Consider the following 20,000-nt stretch of genomic DNA (forward strand, 5'->3'; position numbering starts at 1 on the left):
ATTTAGAAGTACATTTTGTACAACAGCCCTTCCTATCTAATAGAAAAGGATCCCATGATCCTGAACCAATCTTACTTGGGATCGCAAACCCCAAATTTGTCTATGAAGAGCAGATCTAATTATAATAGTGTCTATAATTGATTTCTTCTATGTAATACTAATCGATAAGGCCTCATTGGTAAGTGCTACAAGATCTCGTACACTGGAACCCATGGTTATGGACCCGAATCCGTTAGTATGGAACATTTTCTTTTCCAAGTAAAATCCCCTAGTATATGAAAGAGTGAAAAAGTGCTTTTGTTGCTGTGGAATAAAAAGCCTTCGTATCTTAATGAATGTATTTAATTTATTCGAAGCTATTAGAACGGGATCCACTTTTTGGGGAATATGAGTCAAAGCAATAACAAGAATATTTCTAGTGGAAAATATTTCACAATCCCTGGAGAGATAGTTCACTAATAGACCAAGGGATAAATAATTCGACTCATTCACATCCAGATCATTAATGTTTGGAATCCATATTATGCAAGGAGACATTGCTTTTGCTAATTCGAATTGAAGGGTGATATAAAATTGGTCTATTTTTCGCATCATATCCATAGTAAGCTCCAACTCCTTATCAAGGTCACGGTCGATGTCGTCACTATCATCAAGATCGTCATTATCATCAATATCGTCACTATCATCAATATCATCACTATCATCAATGAGAAAACCTTTTTTATCTAGGAACTTGTTCATAAATACTGTAATGAAAGGACCATAGGAGTTTGTATATTAATCCATTTAACTTTTTTCAAACATGTGTTAGTCTGTATATATATATACTTTTTTCTTTTTTCCCCTAATCTCTTCTTCTCTCGCAGGCCTTGTGAATTTTTAATGGTCTATTCACTTTACGAAACCAAACTGAATTTATTTTTATCTTTGGCAGGAAAAAGACAAGTGGAAGGCATACGAGGAAGTTTGCGAGAATTTCAGGTTTATCTTATTTTTGTTGAGAAACCAATTCTTCACAAGTTTAAACTTTTCTAACCTTAAAAAGTATCTGACACCTCATGTAGGCCTGTCATGCATTATTTTTTCTTGGAGAGATTCTTCCAGCCTGCTAACTAGTTCGAAAAGAGACTTGCATACACTCGAAGTGTGGCTGCTAGTTCAATGGTCAGTGTGTATAATGCTTCTCTAACATGCTTTGCTTGTTATCCATTTAAAAAATGTGGGATTTGTTTACTGTTAAGTCACCAGCAATAAGAAATGTAAAGAAAAACACACGTATATATGCATTCATGACAAGTTCACTGGCCAAAAATGAATGGTTTTTGTTCTAAAGGGAAAATGCTTCTACGTTCCATAATTAGTTTAGCTAAATTTCAAGGCAAAATCTGTGTTTTTGTTTCTTTATACTGAAAAGTTTGTTCCTTATACAGGTTGGTTATATTGTTGGTCTTGGAGATCGACATTCTATGAATATCTTAATCGATCAAGCTACTGCAGAAGTTGTTCATATAGATCTTGGTGTTGCCTTTAAGCAAAGGCTTGATGCTCAAGACACCAGAACGGGTTTGTGCTTTTGAAGCTATGACTTTCCTTTTTGACTACTTTTTTTGGTGTTAGGACAGTATACTTTATCGGCCTTGTGAATTACACTTGTAATAAGATTCACTCTTCCTACTTATTGTTCAACATTTGCAGGTTCCGTTCAGGCTTACAAGAGACATCATTGATGGCATGGGAGTTACAGGTGTTGAAGGGGTTTTCAGAAGGTGTTGTGAAGAAACTCTTTCTGTTATGAGGACAAATAAAGAAGCTTTAATGACCATTGTTGAAGTAAGTTACCAAGCTGAATTACCTTGAATGATTAATGAAACCTTGATGTGGCTTTTTTTTTTTCCCGACCCTGATATCATAGGCAAATTCTCTGTAGGCTTTTATCCATGATCCACTCTATAAGTGGGCTTTATCTCCTCTGAAGGCTTTGTAGCGTCAGAAGGCATTCTATTATTGTCACCAAATTCTTTAGCATATGCAAATGAAATGCAATTTAGGAATGCAATTGGCTGTCACATGAAGCCATAGTGTTAAAAAACTTGATAGATGGATTTAAATTGTCTATATCATATAAGCAACTTAAAGTAAAACACAAACACAAGTAGAGAAGGTTTTGTAACCATCTATTTTATTGTTATTCAAATTGATCAACAACAATACAATATATAAGTGGCTCCGATGACTAGGCACCAGCGGATATGCTAGGCATCGAGTGTTTAATGCAGGCATTTCATCATATTCTAGAACATTAAATCTTTGCTTATGCTGCCTTTTAACATTTGTGACAAGGAGATGGATGATGATCTGGAGACAGGCTTGGAAGGCTCACAAGATGATTACGAAGGAAACAGGGATGTGGCACGTGCATTGTTGCAAGTCAAACAAAAACTAGATGGATATGAAGGAGGTGAAATGCGAAGCGTACATGGGCAGGTTATTTGTTTTTGGATACTATCTCATGATATTCTGCTCACACTCTAAGTTAATAGAACTCAATGTCTTGTTCTTAAATGCATGTTTCCTTTTCATTTTTGTGCATGAACTTGTTCGGTTGGTGTTGAATAAATAGTCAAGGTGATTTGTTTTTGGAAATTGGAAACAAGATGAAAATAAACACAATTTCTTTTATACAAAACCGAACAAAGCTAAAGCTTCTATTTTGTTCCTTTATAATTGGTATCTAATGCAAAACAAAATTGGAGTTGTGCACAGGTTCAACAATTGATACAAGATGCGATTGATCCTGAGCGTCTATGCCATATGTTTCCTGGATGGGGAGCTTGGATGTAATTGATTTGCTTCGAGCTTATAGTTTCATGAGCAACAATCATTTGTACAGTCGGCTTTTTGCTCTATTTTTACTTTTTTATGCAATTTACATATTCTTATAGCTCAAAATTGTTGTACATGTATATAAATTGTATATATAACAATAGTATATCTTGGTGATTAGTTCGATTCTCAATAAGCTCGCAAAAGTATTGCAGTTGTTTACCTAGTAAAGCTTGAATATCAGCCACAATTAAGCATTGGTTGCTGGGCGTGGTATGGTGTGTGGAGGTTGGATTGGATTAGGACATCAACACCAGACCCATACCATCCGTGGAACTTTTTTAACCATGCACAAAAAATATTTGTTTCAAAATTACCTTGGTTTTCGAAAAAGAAAAAAAGAAAAAAAGGGGGTAATTTTGTAATTACGTTGTGTGGGTTGAACCGTTGAAACGGACGCTTATCATTAGCTAGTTTTCGTTTAGGTCTTTAGGTAATCAAATATATTTTCATATTTGTCTTTCTTGAAGTCCAATAGAAAAAGGTATTATAATATATCTCATACTTTTCATCTTCTTTGGAAGCACAATCAAAGCTCCATGTTCTTAAATTGTTGGGGTAACTATTGCTACTGCCCTCCAAATTAAAACCCCTTCGCAGTGCCCCTTATACTGCCATTTCTCTGTCTGTTTTATTCGAATCATAAGTTTTTTTTAATAAATTTTGAAAAAGTAACCATGCATACTATTGACTTTTCAAAAGAATAAAAGATAAAATAAAATAGTTTTTAGTCAAGATCACATGAGTTTTGATGTTTAATTTCATCAAATTCATTTAACGAAATGCACGATTGGATTTAGCTAAAAAAAAATAGAATACTGCAAGATATAATGTGAAATGTTTTGTACTTTAGGGGGCAAAATGCAAAAGGAGTATGGTTAAAGAGAGAAAAGTGTTGTCATCCCTAAAAATGAAAAAAGTATTTTTCCACAAAAAGAATTCATCTAGCACGTTTTACCTTTACACAATAAACGCACTTTAAAAGATTATTTTTTTCTCTATATTTTAGAATGGTTTTTCAGGTTTTTTTCAGTGATAAATATTGGCAACTTAACTTACAGATATCAAGTTGATATCAAGTTTCTTTTTTATGGTTTGGGAGGCCGCGATTAACTTATTAGTCAACATTATCCGAAAAACTGCAAAAAAAAAAAAAAAAAGAAAAGAAAAAAAACATATTAATTAGAAGATTGGTCTGCTGAATTTCGTGGAACGTTCAAGGAATAATGGCCAGCAGTTTCGATCCCTTATTAATTTAATCTTTTTTATTAATCAAAGAAAAAAAAATCTGAAATCTAATTACAGACGCGTTAATTGAGTCAACATCTATTTAAGTCGTCTCATCGTTTATCTTGCGCCAAAACAGAGAAACAGAGCGTTTTGATATCGGTATCGGAATCGGAGACAGCAAGCTTGGTAATTTACTTCTATTTGCATCTTTATATTTTGCCCCACCGAGTTGTATATTTATGTTTTGAGCTTATAAGATCAAGATACGCTATATATAAGACCATTAGAATATAGGGTTAGGAATATATGTTATGAAAGAATTCTTTCTTTTTTCTTTTTATTTTTTAAATATATACTTGTGGATGTGCAGGGTTACAAACATGTCTTTCTAAGTTTCAGAGGTGAGGACACCCGTTTTGGTTTTACTAGCAATCTCTATCATGCTTTGCGTGGAAAGAATATCCAAACCTACATGGATGATCAAAAGCTTGAAAGTGGCCACGAAATCTCACCACAACTTATGGAAGCGATTCAGGAATCTAAGATTTGCATCATAGTTTTGTCCAAAAATTTTGCATCATCGAAATGGTGTTTAGTTGAATTGGTGCACATACTTGAATGCAAAGGAAATGAGAATATTATACTGATTTTTTATGACATAGATCCATCCATTGTACGGAAACAATCGAAAAGTTATGCAAAAGCATTTGCAAAACATGAACAACGCTTTAAGAACGAAATGGAGAAGGTGGAGCAGTGGAGGGGCGCTCTAGAAAAATTGGCTAATCTGTGCGGTTATGATTCAAAGAAATTCAGGTAACTTTCAATTTTACTAATTAATAATATATACAAAATAATTAATTATATTTTCGCTAAAGTGTAAAGTCCTGTCTTTCTTACAATACTTAATTGTTTAATTTCTTCAATGATAGGGATGAGCATGGGTTTGTTAAAAAAATTGCTGAAGATATTTTATTGAAATTGCGCAAGTACCAATTAACAAATTATGAACACCTCATTGGAATTGAAGAGCCTCTCAAGGAAATTGAATCATTCTTAAGCATTGGCAAAATGGATGTTCGCTTCATAGGTATTTGGGGCATGAAGGGTATCGGTAAGACCACCCTTGCTAGACTTGCGTTTCAAAGATTTTTATCTTCTCATTTTGATGCTTATTGCTTTCTTAAGGATATTCCAGAAGAAGCAGATAATACAAATCACTTGAGAAAAAGACTTTTTTATGAGTTATTAGGGGATGAAAATCTTCTACACATGGACACTCCGGTTCTAGGATCAAGATCTATTAAAGATAGACTCCGCTGTAAAAAGGTTTTTATCGTTTTAGATAATTTGAATGGGAGAAGTTCCAAATTAAATGATTTATTTGAAAGATATCAATTTGCTAATGGAAGTAGAATCATTGTCACAAGTACAGATAAGCAACTGCTTATGACAAAGAATTGTCAAATTTACCAGTTGAATGGTTTAGATCACCATGATGCTCTTCAGCTCTTATGTTTCCATGCTTTTGGACCAAATTCAGTTGCAACATGTTATGAGGCTTTATTAGAAAGTGTTGCACATTATGCAAAGGGCAATCCATTAGTTCTTGAAGTCTTAGGTTCTTCCCTTAAGTACAAAAGCGTAGAAGAATGGAAAAGTGCATTGGATAAGCTGAAAACAGATCCAGATCCTGAAATTAAAAAAGTGTTGAGAATAAGTTATGATGGATTAGGCGATAAAAGCATCCAGGGTATTTTTCTTGACATTGCATGCTTCTTTATCAATCAAGTACCTAGGGAAGAAGTAGAAAGCATATTAAACCACGCTAATGCAACAATAGAAATAAGGGTTCTCATTGATAAATCCTTAATAATTGAAAGTAAAGAAAGACTGGGAATACATGATTCACTACGGCAAATGGCTCGGGCAATTGTTCGTGATGAAAGCAGAGATTGTGGCAATCGTAGTAGGCTATGGAATAATAAGGATTCCTGCCATGTATTGGAAAGAAATACAGTAAGTGCTTATACATTGATTTGTCTATATAAATATGGTTTAGTTAATAAATTATCTTTCTATATATATAGTATTCTTATCTAAAGGATGGTTTGACATCAGGGAACCTCTGCAATTGAAGGCATATTATTGGATCTGTCTAAACTCAGAAAAGATGTAAAAGTGACCCGTACGGCATTTTCAAAGATGTTCAATCTACGACTTCTTAAATTGCATTCGGATAAAAGATTTCCCCCTTATAATTGCTCCAGATACCCCAGTGGAGAATGCAATTTCAGAGTCAGTCTTCCTGATGGGGTTGAGCCTTTTGTTTCGAATGACCTAAAATATTTTTAGTGGGATACATACCCTTTGAAATATTTGCCATATTTTAATCCCGAGAATCTTGTTCAACTTATTATGCGTGAGAGCCAACTTGAACTTCTTTGGAATGAAGACCAGGTATGCACGCTTAGTTTATATATAAAATATATGTTGCATTAGATATATATATATATATATATGCAGGCTTAATTTAGATATATATGTTGTATTAGAGATGTAGTAGTGTTTACTTAAAAGTAAATGCATAATCTTGTTCATTATTATTAATATTATTTTTCTTTTTGGCTGTGAGCGACAGCCACTTGAGCTGGTGAAGTTAAAGAAGATCGATCTTAGTTATTCTGAGCACCTTATGCAAATACCAAATTTGTCTCGGGCTATAAATCTTGAAGTTTTGAATTTTCAAGGTTGCAGCAGTTTGGTTCAACTTCCTTCACTTTTTCAGAATCTTGGCAAGCTTCAGTTTCTACATTTGCAGGATTGCTACAATCTTGAAGATGGCTTAGAAAATCTTCCAATCAGTGTAAGAAAATTGTACCTGAGTAGGACAGCAATTAAAAGTTTGCCGGAGAGCATTTGGAAGTTGAAATATCTAGAACGGTTGGATCTTTCTTTTTGCCGAAACTTGAGAAAGATTCTAGAAATCTCGGGCCATATGGAATTGTTGGTTGAAATTAAGTTATATGGAACAGAGATTGAAGAGTTGCCGAAGTCAATTGACAATCTAACCCGTCTCAAAACTCTATGTGTTTGGTGGTCGCATGGATATGATAGTGGGTGCAATAAGATGAGTAAGTTTCTTCCAAACAGCCTATGTAAATTATTGCATCTTCAATATTTGTACCTTGGGAAATGTTCATCACTTGAAGAATTGCCTCCCCTTCCACATGGTTTGCGTACATTGAATATAGAAAAATGTGAGTTACTGAAATCATTAGGAGAGCTTCCGTCATCTTTATTTCGTTTGTATGCAAAGGAATGTTCATCAATTGAAGAATTGCCTCCCCTTCCACATGGTTTGCAATTGTTGGATATAGCAACTTGTGAGAGACTGAAATCAATAGCAGAGCTTCCATCATCTTTAGAAGTTTTGCAAGCAAACGACCGCACATCGTTGGAGACAATATCAAGTTGGGGGTATCCAACCGAACAAGAACAACGTCACGAAGATCTAGTTTTTTCGTTTGTGAACTATATAAAATTGGATGACAACACACTCAACAACGTAATTGCTGATCATGTGCACCATCGAATTTCGTCTGCTGTAGATGTATGTATCTTTCTCTATCTCTCTCTCTCTCCTTTTATTTCTACTATAATCTTTTTATTTATTTATTTTTTATTTTTTTATAGTGATTTGGATTTTATTTCATGCCTATATATATATGTCCATGGTGTACAGGATATTGAGTTTGTGTATCCAGGAGACGAAATCCCAGAGTGGTTCAGTTATCAAACTGGCGGTCAAGATTCAATCAATATCCATCTTCCTCCAAATTGGTTTAAACTGGGATCGAGATTTGCCATTTGCCTTGTTTATGTTGAGCTGAATGGTTATTATAATCAACTTATCGACGTTGAATACGAATTCAATTTCAAAGGCAAAACTAGTAATGGTGATGACCTTCTTTACAAGCATGGTGGTGAGTTTATAAAACGTGATGGAGGCATTATTGATTCAGATCATGTGTTAATTTTTACGCGGCCTGACGAATTCGGAGGATTGTTTGGACCTATTTCTGATGATGAATTGTTAAATGTGTTTGGGCCAAACTGGTCCTCTATCTGTCGCAACATCACCGAGGCTTCTTTCCATGTATTCAACAAGGATCAGAACGGTGTGATTATGAACATAAAAAAATTGGGGATTCACCCCCTTAACAACGGGTTTGAGGAGCCAAATGTAGACGAGGACAGGACTTCTAAAAGAGGGTTTGATGAATGTTCTTCTGATCAACCCAATGAATACCAACACAACCATGTCTCGCATCCTTACAATATTTCCAAGAGAATCAAGCTTATGGGACAATATATTACTATTTCTTTTTTAAATGAATAGGTACGTAAATCATTTTACATATATATATATATATATATTGGTACATTCACATATATATATTATATCTCCATACAAATTATTAATACTTTAGAATCTATCTAAATAAAGGGCGCCAGAAATTTAGAGAAAAATCGTTAAGAGGAAAGTTCATATGCAAATGCTTATTTGTATCTTTTTTTTTTTTGTTAATTTTATTTTAATTTTATGATTTTCTTGATCAAAAAGTGACACCAAGTTGCTCATTTTTTATTAGTAAAATCTTTCAAAAACATTTGTGCGTTTAAAAAGGCATTTTTTTTTTGGTTTTTTTTTTATTTTTATTTTTTTGGAAAAAAAAAGGCTCTACTGAAAAACGAATAATACATGTTGTTTTGATGTTTTCCTGATTTTATATTAATATCTTACAAGTGTTTGATAAAATGCGTTAAAAAAGGATAGTTTTACTTTTTCCTGGTAATTTTTTTGCGTAATAATCTTCCGAAACATTTGACCAGCTGTTTTGGTAGATAACACTAAAAGCTTTGATGGAGGTCGGAGAGAGAGAGAGAGAGAGAGAGAGAACGCAATAAGAAGGCTAAAACAGAGGAATAAAGGGAGATAAGGTTGACCACCCGGCAACCGCAGAGCTCTTAGTTTGTTATACAAGGGAGTAGAAAGGAGGGAAGAGAAACAGTCAAGATCTAATGGTCTACAAGTGCTTTTTTTTCAATTATTTTTTTTGGGAATTAAACTCTTAAATATTTTTGCACTTTTTTTTTTTTTAATACTTTAAATATTTTTGAGCGTTGTTACTTTTTTTTTTTTTTTTTGGGAGAATTTGCACATTGTTACTACATTACATAACCACTGACATTGCCCCCAAAGTATTCTGTATCCATTTGTCACTTTAATTTACTCATACACCAATCCATGAAAAATAACTTTTTATCTGATAAAATGAAAAAACAAAAAAAAAAAAACACAAAACAAATTTAATTGTTAAAATACGTTATTAAAATTAGTTTGTAAAATTATCGTTTATTAAAATTTTATATTTTTTAAATTAATGTTATTGAAAAAAATAATCAAGAAAGAAAAAAGTTTCCCCATTACTCCTGAAGCATTTTTCCTATTTTCGTTAATCTATTCATTTGTCACTCAAAGTTTATTTCTAAATAATTTTTTTTTTTAAACTCATGTCTTTTCTTTTTTTTTTGACTTATGCTTTTCCGCATTGAATTCAAGGTCCGCCCCCCCCCCCCCCCCCCCCCCAGTTTGATGCAAAAGAAAATTGGTGTCTGATGCAAAACAAAATTGGAGCTGTACACAGATTCAACAACTGATACAAGATGGGATTGATCCTGAGCGTCTATGCCATATGTTCCCTGGATGGGGAGCTTGGATGTCATTGATTTGCTTCGCGCTTATAGTTTCATGAGCAACAATCATTTGTACAGTCGCAGGCCTTGTGAATATTTAATGGTCTATTCACTTTACAAAACCAAACTGAATTTATTTTTATCTTTGGCAGGAAAAAGACAATAGGAAGGCATACGAGGAAGTTTGCGAGAATTTCAGGTTTATCTTATTTTTGTTGAGAAACCAATTCTTCACAAGTTTAAACTTCTCTAACCTTAAAAAATATCTGACACCTCATGAGGCCTGTCATGCATTATTTTTTCTTGGAGAGATTCTTCCAGCCTGCTAACTGGTTCGAAAAGAGACTTGCATACACTCGAAGTGTGGCTGCTAGTTCAATGGTCAGTGTGTATAATGCTTCTCTAACATGCTCTGCTTGTTATCCATTTAAAAAATGTGGGATTTGTTTACTGTTAAGTCACCAGCAATAAGAAATGCAAAGAAAAACACACGTATATATGCATTCATGACAAGTTCACTGGCCAGAAATGAATGGTTTTTGTTCTAAAGGGAAAATGCTTCTACGTTCCATAATTAGTTTAGCTAAATTTCAAGGCGAAATCTGTGTTTTTGTTTCTTTATACTGAAAAGTTTGTTCCTTATACAGGTTGGTTATAAATATATAAAATCCAATATAAATCAAATCTAAAAATGGAATCTATATTTGTTAATATGTTTAACATAGATTTTTTAGATTTTTTGAATAGATTTATATAATTAATATATGTTTAATAGATATATTCTGTATTTTATATAATATATAAATAGAAAAAATAATATATAAATAGAAAAAAGAAATAGAAACAAGAAAAAATAGAAATAATGAAAAAAAATGATATTTTTTATTTTTATTAATAATAAATAAAAAAACCTCTTTGATTTTGTCCGAAAGGGTTCTTTATTTCCATGGTTTGGCCTGGTCAGTACCTAGCCGGGCCGGCCCTCTTTTGTTTTGTTCAATCATAATAAGATAAAATGATTTATTTAATTTAAAATCAAAACAAAAAGGCTTGTTATTGAAATAACAAAAGTCATAAAAGACTTATTTTGATATAGATTCAAAGTGAGATTTCTTATCTTATTTATTTATTTATTTTTTTTTTGTTTACTGATATTTTACTAAAATAAAAAATAAATAAAAATATGTATATAATAAAAAATAGAACTATGGATTCGTGCACAATGCATTTTCTTCTAATCCTATCTTTTGATTACGCCCGAGTTTCTTGTTCGACAAAAAGTCCATTTATATGCAATAATCAGATTGGAGCGGGTATAGTTTAGTGGTAAAAGTGTGATTCGTTCTATTAACCCTTGAATAGTTAAGGGGTCTCTCGGTTTGATTAATATTCCATTCCGAGCAAAAACTTAATTTCATAAAAGGATTAAATCCTTTACCTTTCAATGAAAAATTCAAGGAAGAATATACATTCTCATGATTTGTATCCAAGAGTCAATTAAAAATTGAAAAATTGGATTATGAAATTACGAAACATAATTTTTTTTTTTTAAATTGGATCAATCAATATTTCCAATTGAATGAGTATGAGTAAAGGATCCATGGATAAAGATAGAAAGTGTATTTCTAATCGTAACTAAATCTTCAATTTTTCTTTTTTGTATATAGAAAATTGGAACAAAATAGCTAATTAAACAATGACTTTGGCTTACTAAAGACATCGAAAAATTGTTTTAGCTCGGCGGAAACAAAATCCTTTTCCTAAGGATTCTTTCAAATAGAAATAGAGAACGAAGTAACTAGAAAGATTGTTATAATCCCCTCTTTTCTACAAGGATCGTCTAGAAAGCGGGCCATTTTGAATGTATTGAAATCGAAAAGTTGACATAGATGTTATGGGTCGAATTTTTTTTTAATTTTATTGATATCTGGAAATTTATTTATCTTCCATAAAGGAGCCGAATGAAACCAAAGTTTCACGTTCGATTTTGAATTAGAAACGTTAACAATGATGAATCAAGTCGACTATAACCCCTAGCCTTCCAAGCTAACGATATGGGTTCGATTCCCGCTACCTGCTTGTGCTTACTTTCTCTTATCTCTATTCAATATTTTTCAATATTTCTTTTTTATAGCCAAAACCTATAAATCTATATATCTAATAGATATTTATATCTAATATATATTTATATATTTAATAAATATCAAAATATCAAATTTCTGATAAATATGTTTTATAGAAATATAACCAAAATGAATATAATTAATGTAATGCATAGTTGAATACGCAATTCCCGGAATTCTTTCACATATTCGTTTCCTCGGAATAATAAATGTGAAAAGAAAATAAATATAAAAAAAATTAAAATGCAAAGCGTCTATTGTCTAATGGATAGGACAGAGGTCCTCTAAACCTTTGGTATAGGTTTAAATCCTATTGGACCCAATTTATTTTCATATATTTTTAGATTTCCATGTCAAGAAAGATCTTTTGAATAATTTGAATAAGAGGCGCTCTTATACATTTAGTATTTGTAATATAAGTATAATCTAGTTTATATATTATTTCCATATATTTTCGATGTATTTAATATATATTATATATTTAATGTATGTTAATATGTGTATATAATTATTATGTATTTAAAATTAATATTCTATTTAATGTAGAAATGTAATATATTATTATTTCTATAGTATTATAGAAAATAATCATTCCAAAAAAAAAAAACTTTTATATTTTATAATTATTTTTTCATATTTTATTTTAAAATAATTTAATATTTTAAAATAATTTAAATAATTATATAAATATTAGTTATATAATATAAAAAGTATATAATTTAATTGTTATTATTAAAATTAGTATTACATATTAGTATTAAATTTTAAAATTAGTATTAAATTAAGATTTAATTAATATTGAATTAAGATTGATAAAAATTAAAAGTGATCAATTTCTTTTCTATATACTTGTTCCTGAAGTAGAAAACATTCTAGCTGTTTCTGAATAGCTTCTTTCAAAAGGGCTTCTGCTTCCTTGGTAAATGTCTTGGTAGAAGCTATAATTTCTTGGAACCGAGGTTTATTTGTTTTTAAGTAAGTACGTAACTCAACGAGAAATTTCCTTACCTGCCAATTTCTAATGAATCAAGATAACAATTGGTTCCAATATAAATAGTCATTATCTGTTCTTCCACCACGAGGGGGGCTGATTGAGATTGTTTGAGCAACTCACGTAATCGTTGACCTCTTGCCAATTCGCTTTTAGGAATCATTAAATCCTAGAAACGATTGTTATGATATATCATGTAAATTTTTTGAAATGCAAAAATCAAATAATTATTTCTGGTCCAATAAAATGTCTTTCATTTCCTACTTGAATAAATTCTTCTTTTTCATTTCCAAAGGAATCTTGTGATGTTGCCTTGAACGGTGCACTAATCTTTTGAATCTGGTCCCAACGGGTATCATCCCCCCTAGAACAATGTTCTCTTCCAGACCTTTCAACCAATTGATACGACCACGTAGAGCAGCTTTTGCTGAAACGTGATCGGTTTCTTGAAAACTCACTTTGCATATGAAACTTTGAGTATTTAAAGATGCTTTTGTTATTCCCAATAATATGGCTCTGTAACAAATTGCTTCTTCTAAAGCATGCCCCGTTCATTCCGCTTGCAACAATCCAATTAGTTCTCCCGATGAAAAAACATTAGACATTCCATCTTCTGAAATTAGCACTTTTGATGTTATTTGACGTACAATAATTTCTATATGTCCATTATGGATCTGCAACCCTTGGGATCGATAAACCTTTTCGATCTTATTAACCAAAGAGACACGAATTTGCACTCTAGTTAGCTCAACACCAATCAAGAATCCCCAAGGAATTCCAAGAACTCTTGTTATATGTTCGTTCCAGCTCTCAACCCTTTTTTCTAGGTTCATCGATATTGAATCAATCAAACACACTTCTAACACTTGTTCCACTTTTGGAAAACCCTACGTTATATCACTAGATCTCGATTTTTCATATATAAATGTAACTAATGTATCTTCTTTGGAAAGTATTTCTCCATAATGGCCATGAATAGTTGCTTCTGGAGTGGCCAAATAAGGCTTTGCCAATCTTATTACTACAGAGTCAATTTGAACAATTATAACTTGGCCCGATATTAGGTACGACCATTTTTTAGCTATACATACATTTTCATAAATAAACTGCCCCAGGCTAATTATTGTAGATGTTTCTACACAATAATTATGATCATAATTAGGACAGAGAAAATGCAAATTTAAGTTGAATGGATTCAAAAGGATGTTACTGCATGGAGCGGAATTATAAATTCTCCCATTTTCATCCATTAAACAATATTTAAGTCTTGAAAAGTATGTTTTAAATTGTCAAGTCCTACATATTTAGTTACCGAGATCTACTTTTGAGTTTTTAAAAGGTAATTATCAATTTGAGAGGCTATTCCTAAAGGGCCTCATGAATTCCTAATTGGAGGATCTCTTTTATTTGATTCTTTTATTACGTTGTAATATTTAACATCATTGAATGGACCCATTTGAAAACAATTAAACGATGACAAAATTATCAAAGATTGAGATTCCTTCCTTCTATTCAACAATGTACGAATAGTTCCTTGATTTTGGCTAAGTGATTGTTGAATCCTTTCCTCGGAATAAATAGAATAAAATGGATTAGTATGGTTTGACCTATTGTCAGAGATCAATCCTGAACCTAACAGATCATTCCTTTTTCTGATATACGAAATATGGGATTTCATTAAGTTGATTCTTAAGAAATCTCGAATTAAACCATTTGTCCTTACTTCAACAAAGGAAGCATGGGCCTCTTCAATAGAAGAAGTTTTTTTGTTTTGGTCCCAATTCAACACTAAACAAGTCCGAACTAATTGAATACTTGTGCCAAAAATTCCCCGAATTGGTTTGCCATTTCCATAAAGAATATAATTTACAACTCTAAGTTCTAGATTATCACTTTCCTGCAATGGGTCCCGAGGGAAAAAGTGTTTCTAAATTTATACCGTCCGCTATTTCATATATGATTATGGGCCAAACCAAAACAAAATATTTTTTTCTTGGTAGGTGTTATCTATTGGACATAGATCCAAATTTTCAATTTTTTTGATTCCTTATATTTCTTTTTACCGTTCCCGGTGGTATTAAGATGCCGCTGTGTTGAAATATCTTATTCATCTCTACAGCAAAATGGATATCTCCAAAAAAGATTTTAAGTTCAATCTTTTTTTTTTTTCCTCTCCACTCGTACCAATCCACCTGCTTGACTTCTTATATTTAAAGTGATTCGTGTATCTACTCCAATGATACTATTATTCCATACCATTATGGAAGAAGATTCGGGTAAAATATGCACTTCCTCGGGAATGAAAAAAAATCGATCGACTTTCATTTGGTATTTTGGCTTAAATTCTTTGACTCCTTGATACTCAAGCAAATCCTCTTTTTTGAGGATTGAATACAACCCTATCATCCCATATTTAGTCATTCCTGAACTTTTTCTTCTGTATTGAGGATCATCAAAATAAGCAAAAATAATATTTCTACGAAAAATACCATTTATCGATATTTTAATCGAAATAGTGGGATGAGGCATTAGTTCTTTCTCTCGTTTTTTAATCCACTGGAATGGAATAATGAATTTATTTCATTGTCTCTTTGCCAATAAAAATAAATCAGAATTCTCATGTAGAATAGAAGGAAATATGAAATTACAATGACCTTTATACATGATTTGATTAAATTCTAAATAATCCGAAATGATACTTTCTTTTTTACCAGAAAGACCTAAACTAAAAAATTTGTGTTATACTTGATCATTATTTATTGGATTTCCTGAAAGGCTAGAAAACATTTTTCTTTCGACAAAAAGAAAATGAACGTTTGTTTGATCTGGATCTTTGTGGAGTGAAAGGGGGACGACACTGGATCGGCGTGAACCTCCTGACAATATCCATAAATGAATTTTTTGGGTAAGAGATGGACATTACTATATGTAAATTCTGGTGCATAGTATAGATCGGTACTCCAGTGCATTTCTCCTTCTGAGTCAGAATAAATATGTTTTCGAACCTTTCTTTAAAATTTAAAGTGTATTTTCCCATGCGAATTTCAGTAATAACTTGTTTGGACTAAAATTTAAAGCGTATATTGATCATTTTGAACTAAAATAAAACTTTTTGCTGGAATAGTCACGTTATTTATAATATTTTCACTCTCAATAGTTACATACACATCTATATAACATAGAAAAGTAGGATGCCCATGACATGTACGTGTAGGATGAACCAAATCCTCATTGAATTTAATTTTTCCATTAGAAGGGGCTCGTACATGTTCTGCAGTACCCCCTGTGAATACCCCACTGGTATGAAAAGTTCTTAATGTTAGTTGAGCGCCCGGTTGCCCAATAGATTGACCCGCAGTAATACTTACAACTTCTCCCAATTCAACCAGGTAGCCATGAGTAAGGCTCCGACCATAACATAATCGGCAGATCCAAGATGTGCTCTTACAAGTAAAGGGAGTTCAGATAGATATGGGTAGTGTTTGAAAGGTTATGAATCAACTGACAAGTCCAATCCCAATATCTTGATTTCAGATGGATATACATCGAGGGCCTATATATATATCATCTGCTAATACACAACCAATCAATGTTTGGATAAAAATTCTTTCTAGCATTATCCCATTGCGAGGACTAATAGAAATACCTTGGGCGGTGCCACAATTTGTTCTACGTACAATAATGTGTTGAACTACTTCAACAAGTCTGCATGTAAGATATCCAGCATTCGATGTTTGTACAGCAGTATCCACAACTCCTTTGCGGGCTCCGTAAAAAGAAATGATATATTCTATTAAAGACAATCCTTCACATAAATTGCTTTGAATAGGTAAATCAATCATTTATCCTTGTGGATCCAACATTAACCCTCTCATACCTACTAATTGGTGTACTTAAGATGAATTTCCTCTAGCTCCTGAAAAGGACATTATATGGACTAGATTTAAAGGGTCAATCATCCTAAAATTAGGATTCATTTCTTGTCACAAATAGTCACTTATAGCATACCATATCTCAATAGATTGTCATAATTTTTCTACCGTGTGGACATTCCCATAATGATGGTGTTTTTCCAAAATCAAACCTTGTTGTTCAGCATCTTGGACTAGCCATCCCTTAGAAGGTATTGTTAAAAGATTGTCAATTCCTAAAGAAATGGATGTAGCGGTGGCTCGTCAGAACCCCAGAGTCTTTACTTGATCCAGGATGTGCGATGTATATGCCATTCTGAAGTGGTCTATTAATCTACTAATAAGCCGTTTAATGGCAATTCCATCTATCACTTTACTGTGAAAGGCCAGATTAGCCCGTTTTGCCATAAGTACCTCCATATTCCACTGAGTAGGGTTCGCCAATGGGTTTGAGTCAATGATTGGAAAACTTCATTTTCTCGATCTTAATTCGAGTAGAAATTCAGGAACTATGGTCCTACTTGAACCGGAGAGACCTGAATTCACACTCGTGTCATAGAATTACTTAGCTTGGATACCATATTATTGGGTACCATATGAGCAGGCCAAGCAAAATCCTTGTATAGCTTCTTCGATTTCTCAATAAAAAGAAATATGAGTAACAGTGGTTCAAACGTATATACAAAGAATTTCTTTTTTTATGCTTCTTACTATTAGATAGGGCCCATAAATCTCATGACAGGTACCCAAAGGTTCATAATGAAGCTCGAGCGGAGCTTCTCTTGAAGTAATAACGCGTTGATCTAGTTGCTATCGGAGCCACAGAGGACTATCTAAATGGATTATTTTCTGCCGATAAGCTCCAATTGCATCATAGGAATTACAAAAACGGGGTTCTTTTTCCTTCGTATACTTATTATCGTCAGTTCTTCCATTTTGATAATTTCTATGATTCCATGGATTATACCTATTTGCACAAATACCTCGAGGATTCCCGCTTGTTAATACATAAAGCCTAATAAGCATATCTTGAGTTGGTATGGAAATGGGATCTCCAATAGCTGGTGACAAGAGATTCGTATGAGAAAACATAAGTAAACGAGCCTCCGCTTAAGCCTCCAAAGACAAGGGCACATGAACAGCCATTTGATCCCCATCAAAGTCTGCATTGAATCCCCTACAAACTAATGGATGTAAACAAATAGCATGTCCTTCGACTAAAATGGGTTGGAAGGCCTGTATGCCTAATCTATGTAGAGTGGGCACCCTATTCATCAATACGGGATGCCCTTACATAACTTCCTGAAGTATTTCCCATACAACCACTCTTTTTTCCAAATTTTACTCTTAGCAACTCCTATGTTCGAAGCCAACTGTTGTCTAATTAAACCACAAATTACAAATGTTTGGAAAAGTTCTATTGCTATTTCGCGAGGCAATCCACATCGATGTAATATAAGTGAACGACCTATGACAATGACAAAATGCCCCAAATAATTAACATGTTTGCCAAGCAGAGTCTTATGAAATCTTCCTTATTTGCCTTCAATTACATCTGAAAATTACTTGTAAGCCTTATTATTACAGTCCCTCATTGGTTGTCTGCAGATTCCATTATCAAGAAGTGTATCCACAGCTTCTTATACCAATTTCTTCTGACACATTACTAATTCCCCTGGTGTAGATCTAGTTGTGGTTAATAGATCGATAAGAGTATTATTCCGATAGATAACTCTTCTATAGATTTCATTAATATCCGAGCTCATTAGTTTACCCCATTCTATCTGAATAATAGGTCTCAACTTGGGAGGAAGAACTGGTAATAGACATAAAACCATCCACTTAGGTTCTATATTTGTTCAAATAAAATTCTTAGCTAATTCCATGCGTCTAACCAAAAAATCCCTTCTTCTTCCAACTTTTTGATCTTCCTATTCATTACCTGTGGGGCTTTCTTCCCCTAATTCTTTCCGTTCTACCAATGAATAATCGATAATAATTCACAAATCTAGATCAGCTAATTGTTCTCAGATAGCACTTGCTCTAGTAGAAATTTCTCAATTTTGAAATGTCTCGAAGCCTAGGATAGTAAAAAAAAAGTGGGATGCTGTATTTCTAGGATTGGATCTCATATTCTTGAGTGGTCTACTTCCCTTCAAATGATGAATCCCCTTAATTTTAATTAAAGTAAAGGAGGGCCTTAGAATTCATAAGGTATTTACTTGTCTATGTATCGTTCCATTCAATATTTTGGGTCCCTACTTTGCCTCAACGGTTATTTCACGATATCCTTAAAGCCTATATGCGATGGATATACTCTTGCAACCATGACATATTTGCTTATTTTGCTTATTTCAACAGAATTTCCTTCATTTAGAAAGAAAGGAAATGGTTAATTCCACAAAAGAAGTCTTTTTTTTTTACAAGGTACAAATTTCTATTTATTTGTTACTGAATCGACCATAGACCAATTCCCTTTTTACTTGGGAGTATTGAACACACCCATAATTCTGAGCTTCATGTTACTCCTACCAAGAGACATGTTAGATCTAGGGCATCCTAATTTGATTGAATGGGATGATAGTTTCTCATTCTAAATTTGTAAAATCATAATTTTGATCAAATCATACATCGCAATATACTAGGCCTTCTAATTCTTTAAGAGGCTTATCTAAAAGATTCACAATATAACTAGGAAGACATTTCAAATACCACACATGGGTTACTAGGCATGCCAGTTTGATGTAGCCCGTTTGATATCTTCGTATCCGAGAATCAACAAATTCAACTCCGCATTGTTCACAAAATTTCGGTTCTTCTTTTTCATCTCCGATTACTCGATAATTTCCACAAGCAAAAATCCCACTTTTTATATTCCCAAAAATTCTTTCACAAAATAATCCATCTTTTTTTGGTTTATTGGTTTTGTAATGAAAAGTGTAGGGTTTTGTCACCTCTCCAATTATCTCTCATTAGGTAGGAATTTTTTGGCCCAAGCACTTATTTATTGATGAGAAACTGATCCGATTCGAAGTTGTTGATGTTTATACCGATCGATCATAGAAGAAAAATTATGATTCATTCCAATTAAGCATCCTTCCT

General features: G+C 32.8%; 2 protein-coding genes, 1 non-coding gene and 2 pseudogenes across 4 annotated transcripts; 3 read left to right on the forward strand and 2 right to left on the reverse strand.

Moving 5' to 3' along the window:
• The window catches only part of LOC125419969 (protein Ycf2-like), a 1,794-nt pseudogene extending 1,053 nt beyond the window's left edge, over positions 1-741 (reverse strand).
• A 193-nt stretch (positions 742-934) lies between these two features.
• Positions 935-1,832, forward strand: LOC107420720 (uncharacterized). Its single transcript, XR_009639149.1, has 4 exons — positions 935-981; positions 1,065-1,164; positions 1,431-1,563; positions 1,696-1,832. It is a non-coding gene; the product is annotated as an uncharacterized LOC107420720 (transcript).
• Positions 1,833-4,585: 2,753 nt separating this feature from the next.
• Positions 4,586-5,324, forward strand: LOC112492063 (TMV resistance protein N-like). The gene is made up of 3 exons (XM_025075046.3): positions 4,586-4,929; positions 5,046-5,203; positions 5,302-5,324. Exons 1-3 carry the CDS (start codon positions 4,586-4,588, stop codon positions 5,322-5,324), a joined length of 525 nt encoding a protein of 174 aa, XP_024930814.3.
• LOC107420722 (disease resistance protein RPP2B-like) lies at positions 5,259-7,345 on the forward strand. Of its 2 annotated transcripts, none has more exons than XM_025074670.3 (3): positions 5,259-6,132; positions 6,235-6,573; positions 6,749-7,345. In XM_025074670.3, exons 1-2 carry the CDS (start codon positions 5,386-5,388, stop codon positions 6,466-6,468), a joined length of 981 nt encoding a protein of 326 aa, XP_024930438.3. In that variant the 5' UTR covers positions 5,259-5,385; the 3' UTR covers positions 6,469-6,573; positions 6,749-7,345. The 2 variants fall into 2 exon arrangements, with proteins under 2 accessions (XP_024930438.3, XP_024930439.3); XM_025074671.3 differs by having other exon boundaries at positions 6,755-7,345.
• Positions 7,346-13,139: 5,794 nt separating this feature from the next.
• Positions 13,140-17,318, reverse strand: LOC125419959 (DNA-directed RNA polymerase subunit beta''-like; annotated as a pseudogene).
• Positions 17,319-20,000: the final 2,682 nt, after the last annotated feature.

The sequence above is a fragment of the Ziziphus jujuba genome, chromosome 5, assembly GCF_031755915.1.
Source record: "Ziziphus jujuba cultivar Dongzao chromosome 5, ASM3175591v1".
Taxonomy (NCBI): domain Eukaryota; kingdom Viridiplantae; phylum Streptophyta; class Magnoliopsida; order Rosales; family Rhamnaceae; genus Ziziphus; species Ziziphus jujuba.